This window comes from Camelus dromedarius, chromosome 13, assembly GCF_036321535.1.
Source record: "Camelus dromedarius isolate mCamDro1 chromosome 13, mCamDro1.pat, whole genome shotgun sequence".
Taxonomy (NCBI): domain Eukaryota; kingdom Metazoa; phylum Chordata; class Mammalia; order Artiodactyla; family Camelidae; genus Camelus; species Camelus dromedarius.
This window is the reverse complement of record NC_087448.1, coordinates 646,861-666,222: the sequence shown is the minus strand read 5'-3', so window position 1 is coordinate 666,222 and position 19,362 is coordinate 646,861. Positions and strand designations below refer to the sequence as shown.

General features: G+C 53.9%; 1 protein-coding gene and 1 long non-coding RNA gene across 2 annotated transcripts; one reads left to right on the top strand and one right to left on the bottom strand.

Moving 5' to 3' along the window:
- Positions 1–1,665: 1,665 nt before the first annotated feature.
- Positions 1,666–17,472, top strand: F10 (coagulation factor X). The gene is made up of 8 exons (XM_010982815.3): positions 1,666–1,801; positions 3,772–3,932; positions 9,074–9,098; positions 10,494–10,607; positions 12,034–12,165; positions 13,822–14,051; positions 15,920–16,037; positions 16,885–17,472. Exons 1-8 carry the CDS (start codon positions 1,732–1,734, stop codon positions 17,442–17,444), a joined length of 1,410 nt encoding a protein of 469 aa, XP_010981117.1. The 5' UTR covers positions 1,666–1,731; the 3' UTR covers positions 17,445–17,472.
- LOC135322755 (uncharacterized) lies at positions 6,153–19,023 on the bottom strand. Its single transcript, XR_010383547.1, has 3 exons — positions 18,565–19,023; positions 10,401–10,569; positions 6,153–7,536 (listed from the first exon to the last, which is right to left on the bottom strand). It is a non-coding gene; the product is annotated as an uncharacterized LOC135322755 (long non-coding RNA).
- Positions 19,024–19,362: the final 339 nt, after the last annotated feature.

Here is a 19,362-nt window from a genome sequence, read left to right as displayed (position 1 = left end):
ACGAGGATACGCCCCACCAGCACTCATCATTCTCGGCCACTTACAACCACAGTGCTCAGTGCTGGGACAGAGGCCATCTGACTCGCAGACCTCACGTACTCACACTCTGGGCCTCCACAGAAAAGGCCTGCTGCCCCAGTCGGGCGGTGACTTTTAGGGTTCTCACCAGTACACGCGTTGAGAGCCCTGACCCTGGGCAAACCTCTCTGGGCTCAGCCTGGCTCTGGCTCTGACCCTTGGCTGTGGTACTTACCTCCCTGCCCTTCGTGTCCTCATCGAGAAAATGGGAGCCAGTCAGGAAGAACATCCAGATGCCCCAGCCCACCAGCTCAGGCTGCAGACACTCGGTGAGGTGGGGGGGATTCTGCAACCACAACACCCAAGGGCTTGGGAGGCCAAGCCCAGTGAATCTCTCAGTTCTTCCATAAACAGAAGCTGGCTGGCGTCCTCTTCCTGGGAAGAAAAGGGGAGGGTGGAGTTGAAGGGGCCAAGCCAGTAGCCTTCCAGACCCACTCAGACCCCAATGGGGTCCTGGGTGGGCCACAGGCTCTGCCTCACTTCCCCCACCTTAAAGCATGGTCAGCGCAGTGCAGGCCAGCAACGGCTCTCCTGCCCGGTCACCACCAGGTGCTCACTCGGAATCCAGTCTCTCCCCACAGGCTGAACGGTGCAGAGACCAGGCGAGACAGGCCCCGCGAACCAGCTGCAGGTTGTTGACCAGCCCTGGCACTGAACAGGAGCGTTTCAGGATGTCACTGACTCGCTCAGTCCGCTGGTGTTCACTGAGCACCTACTGTGTGCCAGATGCCCTGTAGGTGCTGGGGACAGAGCAGGAACAAGCCGAGTGACCACGGGCATCAGTCAGCTGTGGGGAAGTGTCAGGCCAGCTCCATCCTTGAGTCTCCCATCACCGCCCCTGCCTCTCCTGCGGTTCCCAGCCTTTTCCTCCAGGGCCTGGGGTTCAGCTGCCGAGCCCCAGGCTGCCAGGAAGCTCAGGCCCACACCTGACGCTCCGGAGAGGTTCCTGGCTGGCAGAGCAGCCCAGGGCCTGGTGTGGCGCACACAACCCCCTCCCAGCCTGGCCGCCGAGGGCACAACCCTCGGGAGGCCTGGCCTCCCTGGGGCCTGTGGTTTGTCACAAGAGGACAAGGCCCCAGTTCTGGGACCTCCCGGGTGAGGGCCAGTCAGGGGAGACTCTGTGTTCTGCAGAGACGGCTGTGCTGGCCCCCCACCTTCCCAGGCCACGGGGTAGGGGCTGGACAGAGAAACAGCCTCTGATCTCACCCAGTGACCTGCACTTGGCATCACATGGTGAGAAATGACTTCACTGTGATGCCTCTGACTTCAGGGTTCATTTCCCCAACCCCCACCCAGCCCCCAATAGGGTGTTCAGGGTGAAGACGTGGTCGGGGGAAGCTGGGTCCACACTTTCACGTGCCTCCATGGCTTAGTCCTGGGGCTGAGAAGCAAATCCAGCAGCTCCTCCTGACACAGGCCCTCTCGACCTGTGGCCACAGCAGGCTCCACTGCACACGGGTCCTGACGAGGAGGGGTCAGGCCCAGAGCTCCCCAGGGCCGCACAGGCCTGGGTGACCATGCCCCCGGCAGGTCCGGGCTCCAATCAGGAGGCTGTGATAAGCAGGACAAGCAGCCACCCTCGAGCCAGGGTGAGTGAACCTTGTCCCGGAGGCCTGTCACAGCAGGGACGAAGACACTGTCCTCGGCCACACTATGGCGGGCCTGCTGTGCCTTGTCCTGCTCAGCGCCTCCCTGGCCAGCCTGCTGCTACCGGGGGGCAGTGGTATGTACCCCTCACCCTGCATGCTACAGGGGTGGCCCTGGGAGGAGGATGGGGGGCGATGCCCTCGTACTCCCATAGTGTGCAGAGTGGGTGCCCATCCCTGTGGATGGCTGGCATGAGCCGCTGGGCTTAGTGGTTTTGCCCAAGGATAGCTTAGGGCCAGGTGTGCCTCCCTGTGGGGGAAGGGTCAGACGGCAGATCAGAGATCACAAAGACAGACAAAAACGTGGACAGAGAAAGAGGGAGAAACAGCGACAGAGAGAGAGACAGAGAGACAGAGAGAGAGAGAGAGAGAGAGAGAACAGAAATGGAGGTGGGGGAGAGAGAGGGACCGAGGGGAGAGAGAGTCAGAGAGACGGCCCACCTCCTCTGCCAAAGTGAGCCGGGGCCGGGGGGAGGGGGGTCACAGGCAGAGGTGCCTCCAAGGCAGGGGACGGGACAAGAGCCAGTGCCATCACCCTCAGGCTGTCTTGGCAAGGGGAAGGGGCTGCCCAATTAGAAGCTGGACAGATGAGGGCCTCTGGGCCTTCCAGGACCCAGGCCTATCCAAGAATAGAGGTCAGGAAGGGGAGAAGCAGAGCAAAGCCCAGACAGAGAGCACAGCGGCCACCTGGGGCCTGTGTGTGTCTGGGTGAAGGGGAGTCAGGAGACCCAGGCACATGAGAGAAGGAAAAGGTGAAGAATGAAAAAGAGGAAGAGAAAAAAGCAGGGGCAGAGGGTGGGGACACGTAGGGAAGGGATGGGGCGAGGAACAGGTGGGTGGGTTGTAGGTCAAAGTCAGTAGAGCGGATGTATGGAGCCATGGGAGAACGGCCTACAGATAACAAGTCTGAGCCTGGCTTTGCTGGGAAAACACAGATGATGCTAAAAGAAATATGGGCTTTGGAAGGGAAGAGAATATGAGGCAGGAATGAAGCTAAGCTTTACTGAGCACGTAGCGTGTACCACCTGAACACTGGGGGTTTCATACACCCTTTAAAACAACTCTTGAGGTTAGGTGTCGTAATTCCCATCTGCCAGTATTCAGCAGTAGGTGACCCAGATATATATGCCACTCAAGGCTGCTTGATTCTGCAGTCCTGTTTCTCAGTTTCAGACGTGGGGCGTTTGCAGTTCTCAGACGAGGGGAAACATTCATCGTGGTGAGAGTTGAAAACAGAGTTCAAGGTGAAAGCTGGCACTAGGAATATCAGCTTGGACAATCATCTTTTTCATGGTCAGACTCTAAATTCTTTAGCAGAAAAAAGGCAGAGATGGGCCAGGAAAAGAATCCAAGGGCCTCCCGACCACAATGTAAAGAGGAAGAGGAGTGGGAGAGAGACAGAGAAGACTCTGGCAGAGCAGTGTAGACGACTCAGCCGGATACATACCGTAGGGTAGACCCAGAGATTCTCTGACCCAAGACATTTTAATTGACAGGTTGACTCCTTTGTGAGTCATGCAATCAATTCAGTGGGTTTCTTATTTTAATGAAATAAAACAGAATCAAGGAGTTAATTTTTCAACAAATACTATTTTCTAAAAATCCAGTATCTTTTGAAACTTTTAATTATGCTTATGTGCGTCCTGGGATTTGATTTAAATCCTTTTTATTGTAGATCGTGCAAAACTCCATCACAACTACTCACTTAACTTAGAGCTGAGACCTTGAAGGGCAGGTGGGGTTCAGGGTGAGGGGTGATGGTAGCGGGGTAGAGCCTGAGCCACAGGACAGAGGGAGTGGCCCGGAGAGGTGACAGGGAGCTGGAAACACTCAGAGTTCCAGAGAGAGGGTCTGGGCCGCCAGCGCGGAGTGGGTGTGAACGTGCGGGGTCAGTGGCTCGCTGGGCAGGACGCGTGGGGTCCAGAACAGGTGTCCCACGTGTAACTCACAGAGGCGTCGCGAGCCAGGCGAGTGGCCTTCCGCGGCCGGGGTGCGCCAGCAGGCGGGCAGGGCAGGTAACCCTGAGCCGCGTCCTTCCCGTCCCCAGTGTTCCTGGACCGGGACCGCGCCCACACAGTCCTGCAGAGGGTCCGGAGGGCGAACTCGTTCCTGGAGGAGATGAAGAAGGGAAACCTGGAAAGAGAGTGCGTAGAAGAGACTTGCAACTACGAGGAGGCCCGCGAAGCCTTCGAGGACACGGAGAAGACGGTAAGGGTCCCCGCCCCGCCCCCAGCCTTCCGGGGCGGACAGCCAGGAGCCAGTCACAGGGCTACGGGGACTTCTCAAGTTCTGTTAGGTCAGCTTGAAGACACAAAATGTTTATCTAAGTCGTACTCTCAGCCTGGGCCAGCGCCTCCCAGGCTGGGCCGCGCACAGAGACACTTGGCCCAGGGAACTTGGCCTAGGGTCCTCACCCACATGCTCGGCCGCCGCCATACTCGACGTCGGGTCTCTGAGAGCGCAGGGCGGGCGCGCAGGCGCAGGACGGACGCCCGCCTGAGGCCCTGCATCGCGCTTGCGCAGCAGCAGCCACTGCGCGCTGGACGCACCCAGCCCTCCCCGGAAGAGGCGGGGCCTAGGGCGCTGCCCCGGAAGTCGTCATGGGGCCTCGGCCATCTTGGGTCAGGCTGTGGGACAGGTGGCTGCGGTGCGCGGGCGGTGGTGGAAGTCGACCGAAACTAAGCAAGCGTGAGCTGAAGGTGCCTGAGGGCTGAGGGGAAGGTATTGGAGAAGGAGGCCAAGCAGGAGCCCGCGAGAGACAGCCGCGTCGCAGAGTGCGGACGGCGGACCCGTCCGCACCGCGAGGCCTCAGCGGAGCGTCCAGCAGACTGGGCGCTGGGGGCCCCTGCCTCACAGGCTCGTGCAGTCCCCTGCCCACTCGCTGCAACCCGAACACCACCGGACCAGCTCACCCTAAAGGTGGGCGGTGGGGTCCTTGCCAGCAGAGCTCCTGTGGGAAGCTCATCTTCTGTGCCCCCAGAGGAGAAGCCAGGGTGCAAGTCATGGCCAATCCGAGACGCTCTAAGTCACTCATGTCTGCAACAGGCTGCCGTGGGGGGACGTACGTGGAGTTCCGGAGAGTCCTGGGAAAGCCGAGAAGGGCAAGCCGAGCGGCACTCTCCAGAGAATCACACCGCTTACACGTGGCCCCTCATCCTCGTTTTGTCCCCAGAGCCAGGAGAAGCAGTACCGTTGGAGATGCTTAGACTTGAACCTGAGTGACTCTGAGGAAGAAGTGCATCACCCACCCTGCGATCATCACATATATAAAAAGTTTCCTGGATGAGTTCGGGTTCCTAGACTCTGAACTTTCCATGGTGAACACGCTTCAAGGGGAGCCAAGCTTTCCATCAACTCCCACAAGCTGGACATGATCTGATGTGTAAGATTTGCTCCAGGATGCTGCTGTAAGACACTGGTAATTGGTGGCAGTGACCCATGTGTAATGGATGCCAGTTCCAGATGATTTGGCTTAAATTCACCACCTGAATTTTACATGGCCTGTGTCCACAATTACGAGCTCATGAAATCGGGGATATTATATCAGGGATGGTGAACCGTGTTGCAGGCAGTTACAAGATCATCCTCCACCCAGTTGGCCCAGCAGGCCAGACCCGTGAGATCAATGTCACTGCACCCTTCTGGGGAATCAGCATGGTACAAGAGCCTAAGAAAGCCTAGGAGCAAAGCTGCCAGAAACTAATCTCTTCAAAACTGAAGAAACTGAAAAAAGGTAGAAAGCATATCTGTGTGGCAGAAGCTTTTGAATGCCCCCCACAGACAGTTTTCTTGATCAGCTTGCCAGGGAGCTCCTGACAGCGCCTCACAGCAGCCCCTCGCTCGTTCATTTGTGATCACCCACTCTTGGGCCAGGCAGACCACTCTGGGTCTCCCTGAGCAGTTTGTCCTGAGGAAGGAAGTGTGCAGCGCCTGCACTGAGTTAAATACCCCCATTCAGCAGGAGGCGGCTTTTTAAAGAGCCGGCCAGAGCTGCCAGCACGGATGATGTTCGTGTGTGAAAACCGCCCTGGGCCTGGCTGCTCTGGAGCTGGCGGTGGCCGTGGCTGTGGTGAGGTCGGCAGCTCATCAGCTCACTCCTCACAGATCCAGAACTGTCAAGGACGTGCTCTGCTTCCTGCCGTGAAACCTGAGGGTGACGATAAGGTGGCAGCCCTGACACGCTGAACAGCATGACAGTTGGCACCTGTCTAGAAAATAATGATTGTGAAGTTGTGTGACTCAGACGTCTTTGCATTTCTGCTGAAGATCAAGGTCCGCAAGGGAGCTCTTGTGTGGGGACCCACTTGACTACCGTGGCTCATTTCAGCCACCAGAAGGGAGAGGGGAGTTAAGAGTGTGTTTTTACTCCTTGTTACCAGATAAACAATTTATGTCTTTAGAAAAAAATGTATTCATAATTTCAAGAACTTTTTATTTTTAAAGTTCCCTTTAATTCACACACACATACAGTTTTTTAATAACAAAAATAATGGTAATGCCAGTCGTCCAAGTTCACATTCTGCCTTTTCCTCAGCATCATTTCCCACTCTTCCTTACCTCACAGCTTCCATACTTACAAGTTTAAAGAACGAAATTGTATTTTATTGTATGGGTGCATTTACTTTTTCCGCATTTTTCCCATATAAGTTATTCTTAACGTTGCTCTTATGAAAACACAGAACGTGTTTCTTCTGGGGTATCTTCTAAGAGCCTCTCCAGAGAAGGGGTCCTGGATCTAGGTTATCAGCAAGTTCTGGTTCTGGTTGTACAGGGGAAGCAGACTCCACCCTGTTTCTTACACCGACTGCAGCTGCAGCTGCAGCGCCGGGGTAGGGAGCATGGGGCAGCAGTCTGAAGAACCTGAAAAGCAGCTAGCAGCAGTGTATTGCAGGAGAAAACCAATTCAGAGTCCTGTGTAACTGGCTGTGAGGTTACCATGTTTTTCCCTTTCAGTTCTCCAGACCCCACTTGACCTGAATCTAACTGAATTTATACGAGTCTCAACAGCAGCAGAATATAATTTATTTCCAAGCACCCATGGAACGTTCCACAAAATAGACCACATTCTGTATTATAAAATACACCTTAACAGATTTAAAAGATTAAAATCGTACAAAATACATTATCTGACCATACTGGAATCAACCAGAAATCAATGACAGGAAAGTTTCCAAGTATGTGGAAATTAGCACACTTCTGAATAATCCATGTGCCAAAGAAGAAGCCTCATGGGAAGCTAGAAAATCCTTCCAACTGAACAAAAATGAGTATACAACATACAAAACCTGTGGGCTGCAGCTAAACAGTGCTTACAGAGGGATGATAGCACTAGGCGCTTTTACTGGAAAAGAAGAAAGATCTCAAATTGATCATCTTAGCTTCCACCTTAAGGCATCAAAAAAGGGGCAAAATAAACCCTAAAGAAGAGAAATCAATAAAATTGAAGACATGAAATAATAGAGAAAAATCAATAAAACGAATAAGACTTAATAAGATTGAAAAAAAAGAACACACACACTATATGAGGAATGAAAGAGAAAATGTTAGTACAGATCCTGCACGTGCTAAAAAAGGGTAATAAGAGAATGCTGCGCACAACACACACAAATTTGGATGAAATTTGGACAATTTGAATGAAATGGACCAATTCCTCAAAACCACGAACTATGAAAACACAGTGTGAAAGAGGTATTTGCAAATTCAACTTCTTAGTTAAGAACCTACTGGAAAAGAAATGTCCAAGTCCAGATGGTGTCACTGGTGAATTTTATCAGACGTTTGGAGAAGTAACACCAGTTCTGTATAATCTCTTCTGGAAAAGAAGAGGGAACACTGTTAATTTGTTTTAGACCATCATTACCCTGATCCCACAACCCACAGGGACAGAAGAGGGAGGGAGGGAGGAAGAGAGAATAAAAAAAATAAGGAAAGCAAGCAAGCTATAGACCAGTCTCTCTCATGATCCTCTCGTCAGAATTCTCAATAAATCATTAGCACGCTGAGTAGAGCAATGTATGAAAAAAGAATACACAGTGACCAAGTGTGTTTATCTTGGGCACACGAGGCTGGCTCAGTATTTGAAAATCAGTACTGTGATCCACCATATTAACTGTTTAAAGAAGAAAATCCACATAATCGTATCAGCTGATGCGCAGAAAGCACCTGACAGATTGTAACAGCCATTTATGATAAAAACCTACCAGCAGACGGCAATTAAAAGGGAACTTCTTCAACCTGATAAAGATTATTAACAAGGAACCTACCACCGATAGCAAAAAAACAAAAGACTGAAGATTTCTTTTTCGTGTTATATAGGCTCTTAATGCCCTGTTTTAAGTTAATTATCAATTATCATTTTTTTCAAGTAGCATAATGCTTATTCTCCAGCATCTGATCCTTTTTTGAGTCGCTGATCCAGGTATGTTAATTAAAAAACATTCATTAATTGGCTTGGGGGTAGCAAACAGAGCAAACTGTTTTTGGTACAATCCGTTTCTTGATAATTACTTGAAAATAAATTTTCAATATTCAGCAAAGATGTGCATTTAAGATAATTGAGCATGGCACCTGGGAAATGTCATTTTAAATGATTCGTATTATGCTTAAATTGCATATGTAGTTCTAGACATAACACGTGGAGAGTGATACTGATTCTTTACATAGAAGCTTGGCTATCGGTATTGATTTAAGAGATGGTAAAAAATTATTATATGATAAAATTTAAATATTTTGTAATGTTAAGCACTTACAGTAACTTGCCGTTATGAATGTGTTACGGTGTTTGAACATGGCACATACAGTTTGCGATTTGCTTCTGAATTTAATGCTTTAGAGACTTTGCTTCAGTTGTCTCAGCAGATTTTCTGCAAATTGAAATGAGTGAAAAACGAGCAAAACTTATATAGGAACTTCTTTGGTTTGAGAAAAAGTAGTCTAATTTGGGATCACTTACAGTTGAAGCAAATTATGTGAAAACTTTGATTGTGATCATATAATTAGTGAGTTTGCTAGAATGAAAGCTGGAAAAGTAGATTTAACATTACAGAGTATTTCCCAGATGCCATGTTCAGTTGTTGTGAGCAAGCAAGAAAATGCATGCGAGGCTGCTGGGGTACCGCCATTCCTTTTACAAATATGTATTTCTGAAAAAGTGATCAAAGCCACCACTTTACAAATGCAGAAAATCCGAAGAACTTTCCTTTTTAGATTAAATAGTTCTAGAGCAGTTTGTTCCAGAAAATGACCTCTGTTTGGAAAAGTATGCTATTCAGGTTGAGTTACTAGTTTGTGGTTGTAATTGGTGTAAAATGTCGATTTTCTCTAATGCATTTTCAAATTTTCCCTTTTAGAATGAATTCTGGAATAAATACAAAGGTGAGATGTTTTCTATTTTAATCTTAGAGGGGTTCATTAGGGGATTTAAATTGGTAGAGATTGTATTCAAATTTTGAAAATGTTTCCTGAATTTCCTTTCTGCTCCTGTTTAAAATTTACTCATTTAAGACTTTTCCCCTTGAGTTTCTATAATAGTTACTGTAAAATAGTTTTTTATAGTAACCTTATACTAACTTGAGGTTTGTTACTTACTTAAATATATATTTAAATTAGTTTTTTTTTTGAGTATACCAAATCCCATAATTTTTTAAAAATCCAAGTATATTAGGTAGAAACGGAAAATAGAGTCTATCTTGTAATAACCTTTAATGAAAAAATACAAAAATGAATGTATGTATGTATGCATGACTGGGACATTATGTTGTACATGAGAAATCAACACATTGTAACTGACTAAACTTCAATTTAAAAAAAAAGCGATACCCTTTACTAATGAATACACAGTTGGTTACTGAGGCCTATGAAAACTTAAAGTTTCAAAATATTCCTCGTTTAAAGAAAAGTTAGAGTTCTATGAGGGTTTGTGATAATTATATTTGGTTTTTTTCTGGATATACTCAGAATAAAATATAATTGTTTTAATGGGTGCAATGCTATTTCAGTTGTGAAAGAATAAAATATACACCCATTTTTTAAAAGCTTAATTACCAGTAATTTTTTGATCGAGAAGCCTTCCATTTTAGTGGTGCCTGTCTCAGTGTTGATTTTGTTAAATGTTATATGTCATTTTAATAAGCATACAAAAGGGAAAAAAACAGAGTCTGAAACATTGGGCCCTCTAATAAGGTAACCACCTTGGTTTAATGCTTATAGCATCTGAAATGGTATTAATCATAACTAATGTTTTCATTCTGTAAACAGTATTCAAGTTACTCAAAACGATGACTGAAACTACCCCTAATTATAGCGTATAAATGCACCGGGAAGCATGAAGTCCCATGTCAGTGCTGGTCAGTCGTTCCTGCGTTCTCCTCCCCCCCAGACCGTTTGGAAAGAGGAACCCTGACATCCCTCTGGCTGGTGCCTGGCCATCACCCCCTCTCTGTCCTTCCAGCCAGCCCCACGTGGTCACCAGCCCAGGGCTCCTCGCCTCGCTGTAAAAACATCAGCGTTTGTAAGAACACATCAAATGTCCCAGCAAAAATGGAAAAGCTCAGTCAATAATCCAGTTAGATAAGGGGTCACATATGCACGGCCACGAAACTTGGGGGCAGAATGGCGTCCAGATAGGACAACTTGTTTACAGGAAAACAGGGAGAATTCTGGGATCATTTGAGTTACCTGAGAAATGCGGCCAAGATCAACACAGCAGAATCGTTTCTGCAATGATGGGGATTGCCTGCAAGCTTTGGTTTCCACATTTTTCCTTTGCAGATGGTGACCAGTGTGACAGCAGTCCTTGTCTGAATCAGGGCGCCTGTAAAGACGGCCTCGGGGAGTACACATGCACCTGTGTGGAAGGGTTTGAAGGCAAAAACTGTGAATTACGTGAGTCCCCCTTCTCGGTGTGCCTTCAGGTCAGGGTTTCCAGAGGAGTCAAGGTGGGAAAGAGGGAGGAAGCTAAAGGCCCAGACCCACTCTGGTCACTCGTGATTTAGTCTGTGCTCCGGCTCGCTGTCCAGCGTAGAAACCAAACAGCAAAAACCAAAGTCCGCCCCAGCATGTGCCATGGTCCACGTGGTGTTGCGGGACAGGGGTCGCAGGCACCTCGTGCTCCTCTGAGAGGCTGTGACCTCCATGAAGCGTGAGGCCTGTCACCTGGAGACGAGACTCAGCTTGGAGCAGATGTTTCTTGTGTCTCTTGGGACCTGGAAAGTGGTTGTAAATACCACCGTTGCCTCGTGGCTGTCAGTGCACAAGTCCACACTGAGTGCTCAGGAAGGTCTGGCCATAAGAATTCTATGTGATTCATTCTGCATGGAATGACTCTAAGGGCTTCCTAATGTGGTGGTTCATTTTTAATAAAAATGGGTTAGCAACAGACCAGTTTTCCGTAAGGGGAAAGATTGGGGTTTCTTGTTAAATTCCTTAATTTACAGTCTTCAGAGCTCGCTCTTAGGCCGGATACTTGGCGAGTCTCCCCAGCAGCAGCGAGCCCTGCACTCCTGCACCCTCAGCCCGGAGCTGCCTCCGCAGGCTCAGTCTGGCTGACCCCGGGGCTGTTGTGAATGGTTTCTGACTCCTTTAATGTTGATCTTTGCGCGGTGACTGCGGTTTCATCAAAACCCAACAGCAGAATGTAAAATCAGTTGCCAGAGTCTGGGCTGGTGTCCAGCACACACTGGGAGCCGGGGTGACGTGGGCTCAGTCAGAGGGGCTGGGGCACGCAGGACCCGCTCCTCCCAGCCGTGAGGTCCACGTGCCCAGAGCTTCACGGGCCGTGGAAGGCTGTCCTGGAAGGCATGTGACCTCAACCACTTTGCAAGAGAGAAGCAGGCCGCGGGGCATAAATAACTTGCCCAGATCACACAGCGGGAGATGGAAGGGCCAGCCGGAGTCGGCCCAAGTCCAGGACATGGCCACTGCCTTTCCTTACTGCCGCACCCATGCGGGACCCAGGTCCTTCACTCCACAGAGGACCTTTGCCTCAGAGTGGACACTGTGGCCCCACCCCTGCTGGTCTGCACCCACAGGCCCTTCCTAGGGCTGAATGTGAGAACCTCCAGGCCCTCCCTGGGTGTGTGGGCTTCTCAGGACCTTCAAGAGGCCTGGCGCCCAGGGCTCTGCCTCTGTGTGGTTCCCCCTCACGGTCTGAAAGGGGCAGATGTGAGCGGTGCCTGCCCTGGGTGCCATCCTGCCTGCAGGGACCTGCCTGTGTGCACCGGCCCTTGGCTCTGGCCGCTGGCCTGCCGTGGGTCTGATGGGTGGGCACAGGTCCCGAGGCTGCCCCCTCAGCTGCCTCGCCTCCCCACAGCCCTGCGCCAGCTCTGCAGCCTGGACAACGGGGACTGTGAGCAGTTCTGCAGGGAGGAGTTTAGCTCCGTGGTGTGCTCCTGCGCCAGGGGGTACGTCCTCGGGGACGACGGCAAGTCCTGTGTCTCTACAGGTAGGAGGGGCGTGTGCCAGGCCGTGGGCAGGGGCTGGCGTCCCATTGGGGCTTGGGAGCAGACCCGCTGGTCTGTGAGCACCTGGAAGATGAGCCCGGTAATGTCAGCGCTCCCAGGTGCGCCGGAGCCTGAGGAGTGATTGGTCACTTGGCAGAGCCTGGATGGCAGCAAATCCTGCATAGCCACCACGGAGCTGTGACGCTGGCACCCCGTCCCCCTGGGAAGGGTGGGGCTTGGGAGGCTGGAGTTATGCCAGGCTGGAGCCCTGGGCTGGTGGCGAGGGCATTGCGGGCCTGGCCTAGGAGTTGGGGCGGCGGAGTACAGGGGCCACAGGGGAATGAGGACCCTCCAGAACCGACCTGGGTTTGTGCGCCTTGATGTTAGTGGAGTTTTTTCCTTGACAAAAGCTGGATGCCATGAGTCTGGCGTAGAAGCTCACGGAGGGGTCCTGGGGAGGGCCCCGTCTCACATCCTGTGGGGAGTTCTGCACTCGGCCTGTCTGACCTTGCCTGCAGGCCAGAGGCTCCCGGTGGCCACGCCCCCCTCAACTTGGTGTCCTCCTCAGCTGGGCCCCAGCTCACCCTCCTGCAGGCTGGGACTGACGCCCACCAGGGGCAGGTCAGGAACTCAGCGTCCAGGCCGCTGCAGGAGTGGGCACATTCCCCGACGGGAAGTCATGTATAAGTAAATCTCAGCAGGGGACACAGCCAGATCTCCATCTGCTGGTAGTGAAATTTTACCCTTAAGCTGCTCAGGAAGATTTGGATTGAAGTCATGTCTTGACATCTTGCAGAATGTTTTTAAATTCCAGGAATAATCACAGATCAACTTAAAATACAAAGTTCGATGTTTGAAAATAAAGCCAGGTGAACTGCTTCCTGGTACAAGTTCTGTCCTAAGTCATGGACAGACTGGTGCCGAATGTCACGGGGCAGTGGTTGCAGACTAACACAGAACCAGCCAATGCAGGGTGAAGAGCTCTCGCTTCTGTAGAGCGCGTCCCTGTCCACTGGGCCGGTGTCCCTCCAGGCCCTGCAGCGCCCACGCCAACAGCCGAGCTTTGCTTGTGTGGCCTCCCGTGAGCCCGGAGCCTGTCCCCACCCCCGTACCCCCGTTCTGCTCTGCCCCGCCCCGGCCTCAGTTCCCTGATTGGCAACAATGCAAAAGGAGGCTTTTTAGTGTTTACTGACGCCTCCCCGTGCTTGGCGCTCCTAAGGACACTGTTAGTTCTTAGATGTTTTCTTACAACGCTCTGCCTGGTGTTCTTTCTGCCCAGAGCACTCCCTTCAGTGTTTCGTTAGGAAATGTTTTGAACACAAAGTAGGGTTTAAAGAGCTGTACAGTGAGCACCCTTGTCACATCTCACTGTACCCGCTGTCCCACAGCCACCCCGTGGTCCTCTGTCCATCCACGGCCACCGGTTTTCCGCAGGCATCCTGGGTGGACTGCAGAGTCCCCTGTGACCCTTCAGCACACAGGTCGGCCAGCCCCTAGCAGGACACAGGCACCCCGCTCCCCTAAGGCCTCTCGCTGCCCCGTCCCAGGGCTCACTCCTGGCTCCTCCACCAGACCCGCTCCCCCTGCATGCGTGGTGGACCGGGTATGCCCCGTGAGGAGGCTTTCGCTATGCGGAGACCAGGCTGCTTTCCTTTCAGAGCCCTTCCCCTGTGGGAAACTCACGCTGGGACGCAGCCGGAGGTCGGCCACCCCTAAGACTGAGATCAACCTGCTGGAGCAGGACAACCCCAAAGACCTGGGCCCCACTGAGAGCCCTTCCTTCCTGCTGCATCTCAACGAGACAGAGCCGAGCCCCGAGGAGGACGAGAAAAGCCTGGTCCGCATCGTGGGCGGGAGGGACTGCAAGGAGGGCGAGTGCCCCTGGCAGGTAACCGCGTGGAGTGGGGCCCGCAGGCCCGCAGCAGGCTGGGAGCGCCCCGTGGGAGGAGCTGCGGTCAAGAGGCTGGGCCCCTGTCCCCCCCCGCCCCCCCCCCCCGCCCCAGCAGGGAAGGGTCTGGTCCTGCAGGTTGGGGGTGGCTCCCCTGGTGGCCAAGAGGCCTCTGCTTGCTTGACCAGAGGCAGACAGGGTCGGTTTCCTTATTTCGTTTCTTATTTGGTAGATTTTTTTAATCCAAACATCTAAGTCCTGATGAGGCAGGTAGTATAGAGAAACATACAGCCCTTTGTTTTCAAAGGTAAAAAAAATCACTCTGTGGTTGTTGATTTGGACTAAAGTTGCCAGACTTAGCGAACAGAAACAGGACTTCCACTTAAATTTGAATTTCAGATAAACAATGAATACTTTTTAGTATGTGTTCAGATGTCACACAGGATATACTTACACTAAAAGTGATTTGCTGTTTATTTGACTCAGATTTAACTGGGGGCCCTCTGTTCTACCTGGCAATCCTCACTTTTAGCGTCCAAAGCTAAAATGGCTTCTCCTACAAGGAAAATTCCCAGAGCCGCCAACAAGTCTTAGGAGTGTCAGCTGGTCCCACCAGCTACATGACAGGCGTGTGTTTGTCTGAGTGACCTGAGTCTGAGGTGAGGGCACGCCAGCCCCCGGTCACCGTTCACACAGTGCAGGTTCATGGAGAGCATGTGGCCGTCAGGGCTGCCCAGCTTGTTGTACTTGTGGGTCTGAGACCACCAGGGCCTCTTCCGTGTCGTGTGACATGTCGATCTGGAAGGGAGGCGAGGACCCCCCCACATCCCCGCAGTTCAAGTTGGTGTGTGACGAGGGCCAGGAGTGTGGGACCAGTGGAGCATGTGAGTCCCCACCAGGACAGGAGGGTAGCCCCACTCCGTAGGGGTGGATGTGCGGCTCTGAGAGGTGCTCCAGCTGGGGCTCCCCTGGAGAGGAGTGGGTGGCACCGGCACTGAGGCTGCTGGGAGCCGTGACCTCACCGTCCTGGTCCCAGTCTTGGCCAGGGGCCCCATCTCCCCTTCATGAAGAACAGTCGGTGCCCAAGCCTCAGGAAGATGGACCCTCCTCACTTGTCACCCACGTGGGATCAAGAACTGACAAATTATGCAAAAAAAAAAAGCAAAGATACCGCTACTTCACGCTAGTCATGAACATCCTCAAGAATTCTTTGAGAACTTGATCTTGTTACATGTTTCATTGACCTGAACCTCCCCCAACCAATGGCTGTTGCTTAGAGAAGGGGGTCCCCAGAGAAGGGAAAACAGAAAACACGCCCTCACACTTGCAAGCCCAGTTCTTGGGGGAAAAGGAAGCTTGCCCAGGCAGTGCCCGTCCCAGGTGGACTGTTCCCCACATCCTGTCGGGGAGGACAGCCTTTGCCGGGCAGCCACCCGAAGTCCCAGGAAACCAGCCTTGAACGTGGCGCCCACGGCCTTGGGGTGGGTTTGGCCATGGAACCATCCCAGAGCCCAGCTTGGCAACTGTCTTCCCCTGAGACGGGCGTCTGCCAGTCTGGGGTCTGATTCCCCCAAGGGATAACAGATTCTTCTGGGCACAAGGCTCCAGAGGGGGCCATCACAGGGCCAGGAGTGAGCCTCAGGCCGGGGGCAGAGGACCCCTCGGTTCACTTAGTGGGGCTGTGGGGCCGGGGTGGGGGCCGTGGTGGGCCGGCTCCGAGAACAGGCGGCGGGCACCGTGCTGGGCGGGCCTGGGCCTCCCTCCAGCCCTGGAGGCCCTCCCTGCTCTGGCGGAGGGTGGCAGGGAGGGTTGGGTTGGAGGTTGTCTGGGAAAATCAGCCCTGCCTGCGGCCCCCGGCTCCCGTCCAGGCTCTGCTCATCAACGAGGAGAACGAGGGCTTCTGCGGGGGCACCATCCTGAGCGAGCGCTACGTGCTCACGGCGGCCCACTGCCTCCACCAGGCCCAGCGGTTCAAGGTGAGGGTCGGTAAGTGCTGCCCTGCACCCCCCACCCCCCGCCCTCCTGTTTTCAGAGAGCACTGGAACAATCAACTTTTCTGGAAACACTAGTTACAATACTGAGCTCCTGTCGGGGAGGGGGCTGGGGGCTGGGGGAGTGTCCCAGATGGAGGCGGGGAGGGGAGGGAAGCGGAGGGGGTGGCCTCAGACTGGCCTCCCGCAGGGTCCACGCTCTCCGCCTGGCGGGCAGTGTCTGCCCCCTGAGAGCCCTTTCCTCCAGGAAGCCTCCCAGAGCCCAGCGGTCCTAGCAGCCACCACGTCTGTGCTCGCCTTCTTGGCTGTGGGGTCATTTCCTAGAGCCCCCCAGCTCTCCACTAGACCCTGGAGCCATTCACTGAAAATCCAGTGCGGGCCACAGGTGCCAGCCACCTCTGTAACTTTTAACTTTATAGTTACATTCAAATTTTTATCATACATTTAAAAAGCTTAAGGGGATATTGATTTTAATAATGAATTTCATGTCCCTGTATGTCTAGAGTATTGTCATCCCAACTTGTGATTTAAAGTCCTCATGAGGCATGTTGAGTTACTTTTCATTCCGGGCCTGAGACTGGACACTCACAGTGCATGTGGGTCCTGCCTGGTGCCCGGGCGGTGGCTTTGGGGCAGCGCGGGTCTGGGACGTCGTCAGGCCTGGAAGCGCGCACCCATGAGCAGACAGGAGGCCGTTGTCATGGCCTTGCTGTGCTGTCCTCTGTTCCCGTGTCCCAGTGGCCGCGTGCCCGTTTTTAGTCAGGAAAATCGTGGCTGGCTTTAAGAAGTCAGCACCAAGCAGCATCTTGCAGCCCAGCTGACTTCCATGTCCCCATCCTCAGGCGACCGGGACACGGAGAAGGAGGAGGGCAATGAGATGGTGCACGAGGTGGAGATGACGGTAAAGCACAGCAGGTTCGTGCGGGAGACGTACGACTTCGACATCGCGGTGCTCAAGCTCCGGACACCCATCAGGTTCCGCCACAACGTGGCCCCTGCCTGCCTGCCCGAGAAGGACTGGGCCGAGGCCACATTGCTGACGCAGAAGTCGGGCATTGTCAGCGGCTTCGGGCGCACGCACGAGCGGGGTCGCCTGTCCTCCACCCTCAAGATGCTGGAGGTGCCCTACGTGGACCGGAGCACCTGCAAGCTGTCCAGCAGCTTTGCCATCACCCCCAACATGTTCTGCGCCGGCTACGATGCGCAGCCCGAGGACGCCTGCCAGGGCGACAGCGGCGGCCCCCATGTCACCCGCTTCAGGGACACCTACTTTGTCACCGGCATCGTCAGCTGGGGGGAGGGGTGCGCACGCAAGGGGAAGTACGGGGTCTACACCAAGGTCACCAACTTCCTCAAGTGGATTGAGAGGTGCATGACAGCCAGGGCGGAGGCCCAGGTGTGAGCGCCCCATTAAAGTCCTCCCAGCCCGACCCTAGCTGCACCAGCCTCTCCCTTCCCCCAGCGTCACATCTGAGCAGGCTGAGTCTTCCTGCCACGAGTACCTCCTCATCCTGCTGCTTTCCTTGCTCCTCCCAAGCGGGAAGTGAAATTCCACTTGGACTGCCTTTCCGAGGCCAGGCGGGCAGGTTTCTTCACGAAATGTTAGAGGTCGGTCAGGGTTGAGACTCCGGGGATGAGGCCCCTGCTCGAAGCCAGGAGGGGTCTTCTCCATTCGCAGTGTATTTCTCTGTCCTGGGAGCCCCTTGAGAGCCCCACAGAGTAAAGAACCAGGGTCTTGGGAGCACAAAGTGGGGATCAGGCCCGCCCACCCAGGGTTGGGGGTTTCCCCACGCGAGCCGGCCCCCCACCCCACTCTGGGACTGAAACAGGGTGGACACGTGTCCTCCAGGGACCTCCTGGGCAAGGCGGGCTCGGGGAAGGGAAGGCCCAGAGGGCTGCTCATTGGCAGGGACGTTCTAACGTTGGCCTAAGAACAAGTTCTGTACCTGGTTTCCCAATGCCAGCTGTCCCCAGCCTGAGGCTCTGGGGTCCTGCGTCTGGGCCACAGCCCAGAGCACAAAGCCCGTCTCTGGCTAGTCTCTACCACTCCCCAGAGGCCCCGCATACATGGCGTTGCTGGTGGGGGCTGCGGGAGGGCAGCCCCCTCCTTGAATGGGTCACATCCCAGGCGAAGCCCTCCCATCCTTGCCAGGCTTTCAACACAAATGGTCAGGAAAATCTAGAAGAGGTCACCTCAGATGAGACCTGCGCTGTTTGCCCGCAGTGTGCATTCTGCATAACTCAGCAAGCAAAGTTTTACAGTTCCAGTACAAAAGCTCCCAGAGTGCCACTGGCCGGACAGATGTGTAAACAGGAGATACTGCAAGCCGGGAAAAATCAATGTGGCCGGGCGTGCCGTTTCCCAGAAGTGCTCAGCCAGAAGGGCCATTTCTCTGTGTCCTGCCCTGACCCCTCTGAGGGAGCCCTCCGGCAGAGAAGGTCTGGGACGGCCAGGCCCCGTGGTCAGGCTGGGGTCTCTTGTCAGAGGTCGCGCATAGGGGAGCTTCCAAAATGAAACCTACCTTCCGTCATGCGAGCTTGTGTCTCCGTTGGTGCTGAGCCCACGAGTCAGGACGGGCAGCTGGGCACGTCCCCCCGCCCTGAGGAGCTGAAGCTTCCCTGTCTGGAAACAGCTGGATCTAGTGCAACTCGGAGGGAGTTCAGGGACACGCAGTTCCAGGCATCGTCATGGGGAGGGCGCTGGTCTGGGGCCCTGGGCCGACCTGTCTCCCTCTCTGAGCAGCACCGTCTGGTTGGGAAGACAAGCTCTTCCCCAGGTGGACCCTGGACCAGGCCTGTGCCCCTGGGACAGTGGGCCTCCTGCCCCCACCCCCCGTCTCCCTCAGAAAGTCGGCTCCAGGGCGCAGAGATGGGCTGGGAGCCAGCGGCGAGGAACCAAGGGGCAGGGTGTTGACTGTTCCTCCTGAGAGTGAGAGAGGCACCCTCTCCCCACATAAGCACCTTGGGTGCCTGCGGGAGGAGGGCGGGTAGGGAGAGCAGAGCAGGGGTGAGGGTCAGCGAGCGCTGGGGCCCTGCGCGCACGGGTCTGTGGGTCCCGCTCCCTGGAGGCTCTGCCTGCAGCAGGAGGCCTGGCCGCCAGCTGGGGTGCAGTCCTTGGGCAGAGCCCTCTGAGCGGGAACGGAGGGTTCCATTTCCATCCTGAAGGGACCCTCGCTGCCACCCCCACGGGACCTCTCCAGCAGAACCCTGGAGAGAGTCGTTGAGAAGCAGTCTTCACACCATCTCCGAGCACGCCCGGCACGACTTTAAGCTACAAACGCAGCAGGGTAGCTCTGTGGGGAGATCCTGGGGGCACTACG